The following is an 8,386-nucleotide window of genomic DNA, read 5'->3' as shown; positions in this document are numbered from 1 at the left end:
CTCAAAAAATTTCGAGGGCCAGATAGTAAATATTTTTGGTTTTGTGGATCATATCTTTTGCAGCTACTTAGCTCTGCAGTTGTAGTGCACAGGCAGCCATAGACAATATGTAAATGAATTAATGTGGCTGTGTTCCAATAAAACTTTAGTTACAAACACAGGTGATGGGTGGATGTGGCACGTGGGCCAGTTGCCAACCCCTATTGTAGGTGGTCTGCTTTGGTAGTTTCTTTGAGAAATGATGTGTTCTGTTTATAGGTAGTGATGCTTATAGATGCCAGCTTTGGGTTTGAAATGGAAATGTTTAAGTTTCTAAACATCTGTCAAGTACATGGCTTTCCTAAAATTATGGGAGTTCTCACCCACCTCGACTCCTTCAAGCATAGTGAGAAACTGAAGAAGACAAAGAAGCGATTAAAACACAGGTTCTGGACAGAAGTTTACCCAGTAGGAAGAGAAACAATTTTTAGATGCTTACGGTATAATCCTTTTAAAATAGACTGAAGAGGCCGGGCACAACGGCTCATTCCTGTAATCCCAGCACTTTGGGAAGCAGACTCGGGCAGATCGCTTGAGGCCAGGAGTTTCAAGCTCAGGGCAATATGGCCAAACCCCGTCTCTACTAAAAATGCAAAAATTAGTTGGGTGTGGTGGTGCGCGCCTGTAATCCCAGCTACTCAGGAGGCTGAGACGTGAGAATTGCTTGAAGCTGGGAGGCAGAGGGTGCAGTGAGCTGAGATTGCGCCACTGCACTCCAGCCTGGGTGACAGAGTGAGACTCCTTCTCAAACAAACAAACAGAAAGACTGAAGAGACCTTACTAAACGTCTCTAGGATTTGCCTCCTGAATTCCCTTAGTGTATGCGTTCACAGTCTCTGGAAGGTTTCCCTCAAGAGAGTGCATATTCTGGGCCTCTTGGTGTATCTCATTTGTCTCCGTACCTGCTGCACCAGGCAATGTCTGGGTGTTTGGGGGTGGGGACTTAATAGAGTACATCAGAAGTTTCTCCCAGTTACAGGACCAGGCACTGCCCCTTCCTTTCCGTACTGCTCTGGTCCATCAGCCACAGAACTGTCTCTGTGCTCAGAGGCCTCACCTCCCTCTCACCATACTTAGATGGATGCCCCTGCTTGGCTGCAGAGCAGTCTGCCTCTGTGGGGTTCTAATAAGTCCTGAAAGAAGCCAGCAAGGCTCCGGAAGCCTGAGGACAGTGGCTTTGCTGGAAGTCTCCCTTCTTAGGATTGCTTCTTGTTTAGAGCTTTTATTCTGTTGCAATATTGACGAGAATTTAATTGAAATTTAATTTTTAATTTTCCTTTAATGTTTAGGGTGCCAAGCTGTTCTGCCTTTCTGGAATGCTGCATGGAGAATATCAAAACCAAGAAATCCATAATCTGGGCCGTTTTATTACAGTTATGAAGTTTAGGCTTCTCACATGGCAAACTTCTCACCCTTATATCCTGGCAGACAGGTAAAAAGTGATTGTAAATTTTTTCTTCCTGGGCCATATATTTCAAAGCTAAAAGGCTAGAAAAGAACAGTGATAGGATTTATTTTGTGCCTGTTTGAATAGTGGGGGTAGAAGTGTAGTTGATGGAAAATGTCTATTTATATCATTGCTCAAAGACGCTGTGCCTTTGGGAGTAAATTAATTATGACATGTTTAGGAAAATGGGAGGACTTGGAAGCATTTAAGGCTACAGGATGTGGCCCCATCCTACGTTCAGCCTCAGTTTTCAGTGATGCTGCTTTCGTGCCTGGGTGCTTGAGTCCTCGTGTGTGCCTTCAGTTTCCTTCCTTTGTGCTCTTCTTTGTGCTGTGGTTTTCTCAGCCTGGAATACCCTTTCTCCACCTGCCAGAATCCAAGCCGCAGTAAAAATCCCAGAGCACAGGCTCACCCTCTTCCAGAAAGGGATTTTCTGAATATGTTCTTCACTCCTCCCTGACCCCAGGTGGACATCATCTCCCTGTCTGACGTCTTACGGAATGAATGTCCCTGTCTGATGTCTTACTGAATGTCACTTTCAGCCTAGAGACACAATTGTGTGCCTGCCCCCTGTCTTCTGCTGGATAGTGAACGGTGCTTCCTTATTTCTGTATTTTCTAGTTTTCTAAACGGCGTGCTTAGTGGACAAGAGTGTGATGAGTCACTGACACATGAAAGGAGGTATAGGAACTTTGGCATTCATTTCTGCTGTATGATTGAGTTTATTTTTCTAGGATGGAAGATTTGACAAACCCAGAGGATATCTGAACAAACATCAAATGTGACCAGCAGGTGTCACTTTATGGTTATGTAAGAGGAGCACACTTGAAAAATAAAAGCCAAATTCATATGCCAGGTATTCTCTTGTTGTAGAACATATTAGAATTACACGTAGGATTCTTGGGATGGCTTCATTTCTCAGGAAAAGTGAAAAATGACCAAACAAGGGAAGATGGCCTTGCTGGAGGTTTCAAAAGTAAGCCAGCTATGTGTAGGCCTGCAAAGGTGTTACCGAATCCCCTCTTCTCTGACCTCTTGTAGCTAGAGGGCCATCGTTCCAGTGTGGCGTGATGCCCTTCTTTAGGGTCATGGGTTAAGCCCTTGGACTGTGGATCGTTGTTAACCCCCCAGTCAACAGTAGATACTTACTGACTTCCTGTCAGCTGAAGCTGGCTTTTTGGGTCCTGTCTTCCAGGGGTAGAAGATTTTGCCATGAGTGACATCGGTTCCCCAGACCCTTGTGCTCTTCCTGAGCAACGAAAGAAGCGCTGTTTAAATAAGAAGGAGCAGCTGGTTTATGCGCCTCTTTCTGGAGTTGGGCGTGTGCTGTATGACAAAGACGCTGTCTTTGTTGACCTTGGTGGCAGCCACGGTTTTCAGGCACAGGTGAGACGGGGGTCGTTGCTCTGAACTCTCATTATTCTTTCCGAGTCTATTTTTTAATCAAAAAGGTAATGTACTCAGCTTTTATTTATTAAGATTTTTCTNTGAAAAAAAAAAAAAAGAAAAGAAAAGCTAGCACTGTTGTAGCACTGGAACTGAGATTTTTCTAGCTAGATGTTTAGGTTATCAGGTTATATATTTACTGAGCTTTGGAAAAGTTTAATGGATATGGGGATCCATTTCAAGCTTTGTTGTAAGGATTTTCTTCTCTGGTTTTTGAGGCATTGGCATTAAGAGAGATTCTCAGGAAATGTGTCTAAGTTAATTTTGAAAACTGAGTGAAACCAGTGTCTCTCCAGGATCTTTGGGCTTTCCTCATGTGCCCTTTCTTGGTGGTCTTGACGAGGTGGAGCCCACCCATGAGCTGGTCCAGAGTCTCATCTCCACTCACTCCACCATTGATGCCAAGATGGCTTCAAGTCGGGTGACGCTGTTTTCTGATTCCAAGCCACTTGGGTCAGAGGCTATAGATAATCAAGGGGAAGTCTGCTTTTTTTCTATTTTTAATAAAAAGATATATTTCAGAAGATTATATCACCTGTAATTCTGCCATCATAATACATTGTGGTGGGATTCATTCTGTGTTGTTTTGTTTTTCTTTGTGTGTGCATGTGTCTCTGAGGACTCTTCACTTACCTGGCATTATGAGGGAGGCTTTTCTAGAAATAAAATGCAGGATACATTTTTCAACAGACCCCAAATGTTCCTCAAATACCACGCCATCTTCCATAGGTTGCTTTCTTGTTTTTTAAGAGACCTGAGGCCACTTGGCTTTCTTTTGGTGGCCAAAACACTAGAGGAGAGTCAGGGAGTTTGTGGCTGTCCAGAAGCCACATGCCTTGTCTCTGAAAGTTTTATTTAGATTATGTTGTATTATCTCCCATGGGTAGGTTTCCACTGATGTATGGCTTATGTGAATTATTTTTCAGCCTGGGTTCGGAATTTATATACCTTTATACTTAGTGGATGTTTGTAAAACATTGGTTTTGTTGTATTGATTTGTGACTCCCAGTAAAATTTATCTGAAAATTTTGAGATAATCTAGTATGTAATTTGTTACAATGTGCATAAACTACCTACCTCAGTGCCTGAGGTAACGAGTGTTACTAGCTATTTTCATTTTTGCATATCTATCTGGTCATCCTTTTTCTATAAGAATACTCTCTTCTAATACAGTTACAGGTAAAATACATAATTTTATTTCTATATTCTGAGCATTTTTTTTTCTATACAGTCTTTATGTAGTCATCATTTTGTTGTTACTGGTGTTTTTTGTAATTGTGGTTTTTTTGTTTTTGTTTTTGTTTTGAGATAAGGTCTCACTTTGTCTCCCAGGCTGGAGTGCAGTGGCGTGATCTTGGCTCACTGCAGCCTTGAACTCCCAGGCTCAAGTGATCCTCCCACTTCTACCCCGCAAGTAGCTGGGACTACAGGAGTACACCACCACTCCCGGCTAATTTTTTAAATTTTGTTCTAGGGATGAGTTCTCACTATGTTGCCCAGGCTGGTCTCGAACTCCTGGGCTCAAGCAATCTTCCCACCTTGGCCTCCCAAAGTCCTGAGATTACAGATGTGAGCCACTATGAGTGGCCTATTATTCCTGTATTCTAACTTATCCATTATATTCTAACGTATCTTTTATGGTACGATTTTTTTGTTTTTTCTAATTTATGTTTTCATACATTTATATATCGTGCTATGTTAAATAGCTTCGTATAGTTTTCTTTCATTCAGTGATTTTAACCTCCTGATGATCTTCTCTATCAGTTATGGCACTGGTGACTTAAAATGAATGTTCTTCCTCTGTCATTCCTCATACATTTGTTAGCTGGCATCTTTAACAAAGAGCTTTCACTTCTCCTCTTTATTTCGGTATCACCTCTGACTAATGCACTTGCGTTTTATTCCATGAGTTATTTTCCATCACCATCATTGTTCTTTCTGATGCCTATGCTGTCCCAGATTTGGCCGTGGGAGGCTTCAGCCTGTCTCCTGTGTCCTGTCAACTGTCTCTGTTAGTCTTTGAGCATTTCTTACTTTCTGACAGAACAAGAGGATCCAGGCTCATTTTGCCCTCTTCCTGCCTTGGGCCTGGACTCAGCCATTTCTCTTAAGGATCATGTGTTTTTAGCTTAGAAATTAATCAGCTTTCCAAAAGATCTACAAAACACTAACTTCCCTATTGAGCAATTTTTTTCTAAAATTAGATGTTTTTTTAAAAGGATTATTCCTTTATTCTCTCTATAAGTTCTTTTGAAGTGTGGCATTAGGGAACCATGCCTGAGTTTGCTTATTAACTCTTCCATTGTTTATCAGATCACTTTTTCCCTGCGCTATGTCATCTTAAACATGTTAAACAATTCCTTGACATTTTCTATTTCTTTGTATTTTCATTGACTATATTGCCATTTCTAGGTTGGCTGATTAATGCACAAACTGAATTATTTTGCATTTCCTTGGTAATTTAGGCTGTTGATGTCAGAGGAGGAAAAACAAATGGACTTGAAAACTGGTTGAATGCATTGGAAAGCCATTTTTGGAGATGATTGTAAGCTAACATCCTCTCTCCTTTCTTAGTCTCTTAATTTTTTTTTTTCTTACCCAAGTATATACAGGTTGATTTTTTTTTCTTTCTAGAAGATCCAAGATCTTTGGTTTGGAGATATATTCTCTTAATGTTAACTGGTATTAGAATCCTCTTTTCTGTATTTTATTTCAATGTATTTTAAAAATAGAAATGATTATATTTTCTTTTAACTTGTGAAGTAGAGCATGGCATACAAATGTTGTATTCTCACTATTTCAAAAAATTACCTTCTTACTGTACAAGTTATATTCGGCGTATAAAGTCTATCCAGCTTTGTTGTTGATACAGTGTGATTATTACATATTGATAAGGTATGAATTGGAGATGGAATCCAAAATTAATGTTCTTATTGTAATTTTTAAGCTAATTGGAGGGTTGGTGGTGAATATTTTACTTCTGCAAAATGAAAACAGCATTTCATCAGAAGTTGTTTTATGGTCTTTCAGACATTTTGTTTTAAATCTTTGGTGCTTTTTGCCCATGAAGTATCTCTTTTGTGTGTTTGTGTTTGTGTGTATGTGTATTGATCTGCCTCTAAATTTCACAGCGCTCATTGTCAGGAATCAGTAGGATCAGTCCTAGGCAGAGAGCTGAGCAGTACTCTAGTATGTCTCTGTGTCCTGGTTGCCACGTTATCTCTGTTGTTTATTTATAGATTGGAGAACTCTCTGACCTGTAACAAAGGTTGGGTAGGTCAGAGACAATTGAAGAGGAATCCTCTACTTTATTGTCCCCTGTGCCCCATGCCAAAATACACTCTGAAATCCGTATTTAAATATTAAATTAGTATGGTTAAGGTATTCTTTTTTAATGTTAAAAAATTAAATGATTGGTCAGCCTATTTAATATTTACAATGCAGGACTTACCTTGCGTATTCTCTGTCTTGTATTTTTGCTTTATTTAAGCTAAACTGGCCTCTAAAGCTGGAAGGTGAATTAACAGTTGAAAATAATGACATGTATAAGGTGAGTTTGGAGGATTGCAGATGCAGGGGCACCGTACTGCTGAAGGAGTGTTGGAAGCTCACTGCAGAAGATGATAAAAGCAGACTGATGCGTATTACTTGCTGAAATATAAACTGGAGGCACAGGTGAAGATTACTAAATCTAATGAGCAGTTTGGCAGATAAGACAGGCTGTCAGGCTGTGGCAGTTCAGCAGTGGGCGTGCTGCCTGTCACCCAAGTCATTTGTTCCAGAGGGCTACACTTGAATACCACAAATAAAATTTTCCTTGTCACTGATATTTGGTATCACAATGAAATCGATGTTATCTTTCAGGTTTCCGGTTGAATTAGCAGCCATTAACATCTGGTGATTTGGGTTGTAAAATTATTTTTAGTTTTGCCTGTTCACATTTCATCCACAAAGCACAAACGATATATTTTCCCACATGAGAATGTAAGCAGTATAAGACTTTAAAACACACTAATGAAATATACATGATTACATGCTTCAATGAACTAAAACTTTCATCTGTGATCTTTATTTTGCAACACTCTGAAGTAACATTACAGTCTTTTCAGTGTGCTATGTTATTGATATCCCCTACTTTACCCTGGGAATCCTTTATTGCCATTGAGCATATGAAAGTTGAGACATGTGCATAGCTTCTCCCCATTGAACTCATCAGTGGGGAGGAGCTATGTACCAGGGACACTTGGAAAAGATTTTCATGAGTCTGTTAGATGTAACAGCTCCTTAAGGAAACTTCACAGTTTAGCTTCCCAATTTTTTTTTTTTTACCATTTGTAAACTAAGGCTCAGTGATGTAAAACATAATACATTCTGTGCTGGGCATAACTGTAGCTTAGGTTTTCATATTCAAGACAAGCAGAGGTATAGCTGAAAATGTATGAACACTTATTATGCCTCAAGATCCCTTTGTTGGTTTAGTTGTGACAATTTCCAAACACCTGACTTGGGGCTAAAGCATCTTTCTATCTGGGTCAGTATTTCTAAGTTGCCTTTAAACTGAATAAACATCTGGTGTTTATATTTAATTGCCTCAATGTGGAACACTGCAATTTAAAAAATTACATATATGTAATATAATATTTTACACAAAATAATAGTGACTGGCAGTCCATTGGCCAAAGAAGTATTATTTTTCAGATATTCTGCTCTCTGTCATCAGCTGTAGACACTGACCTGGTATTTATCTGGAAAGGCTTGCTGTCAGGGGTTCACAGTGCTGCCTGTGGGTTATCTCCAGACCCTTTACAGATGGCACTTTAGGACAGGGTGAATCACAGGTTGCACTAGAAGTTGCCTTTGAAATTAAACCTGAACTATGTGGAACTGGAACCCTTGTACACAAAGCTCTTTACCGTCCAAATCCTGCTGAACTCAGGAAAGAACAGTTTTCCAGATTCATTCTTTCCACTCATAAGATTTCCCCACTGCCCAACTAAAAATTTTCTCCCATTCTGTGGGTTGCCTATTCACTCTGATGGTAGTTTCTTTTGCTGTGCAGAAGCTCTTTAGTTTAATTAGATCTGATTTGTCAATTTTGGCTTTTGTTGCCATTGCTTTTGGTGTTTTAGACATGAAGTCCTTGCCCATGCCTATGTCCTGAATGGTATTGCCTAGGTTTTCTTCTAGGGTTTTATGGTTTTAGGTCTAACGTTTAAGTCTCTAATCCATATTGAATTAATTTTGTATAAGGTGTAAGGAAGGGATCCATTTTTAGCCTTCTACATATGGCTAGCCAGTTTTCCAAGCACCATTTGTTAAATAGGGAATACTTTCCCCATTTCATGTTTTTCTCAGGTTTGTCAAAGATCAAATGGTTGTAGATGTGTGGTGGTATTATTTCTGAGGGCTGTGTTCTGTTCCATTGGTCTATATCTCTGTTTTGGTACCAGTACC

At 39.8% G+C, this 8,386-nt stretch overlaps 1 protein-coding gene across 2 annotated transcripts; it reads left to right on the top strand.

Moving 5' to 3' along the window:
• Positions 1-1,246: 1,246 nt before the first annotated feature.
• Positions 1,247-7,084, top strand: LOC108512358 (ribosome biogenesis protein BMS1 homolog). Of its 2 annotated transcripts, none has more exons than XM_017847600.1 (4): positions 1,247-1,471; positions 2,221-2,342; positions 2,682-2,872; positions 6,423-7,084. In XM_017847600.1, exons 2-4 carry the CDS (start codon positions 2,336-2,338, stop codon positions 6,585-6,587), a joined length of 363 nt encoding a protein of 120 aa, XP_017703089.1. In that variant the 5' UTR covers positions 1,247-1,471; positions 2,221-2,335; the 3' UTR covers positions 6,588-7,084. The 2 variants fall into 2 exon arrangements, with proteins under 2 accessions (XP_017703089.1, XP_017703090.1); XM_017847601.1 differs by having other exon boundaries at positions 5,398-7,084.
• Positions 7,085-8,386: the final 1,302 nt, after the last annotated feature.

Source organism: Rhinopithecus bieti, unplaced genomic scaffold (genome assembly GCF_001698545.2).
Source record: "Rhinopithecus bieti isolate Rb0 unplaced genomic scaffold, ASM169854v2 scaffold_30461, whole genome shotgun sequence".
Lineage (NCBI taxonomy): Eukaryota > Metazoa > Chordata > Mammalia > Primates > Cercopithecidae > Rhinopithecus > Rhinopithecus bieti.
Note: the sequence above shows the minus strand (reverse complement) of the source record. Positions and strands in the feature narration are given on the sequence as shown.

Coding starts and splice junctions, on each gene's coding strand:
- LOC108512358 (XM_017847600.1), top strand. Junction 2,873..6,422: donor GCCACGGTTTTCAGGCACAG/GTGAGACGGGGG, acceptor GCTTTATTTAAG/CTAAACTGGCCTCTAAAGCT.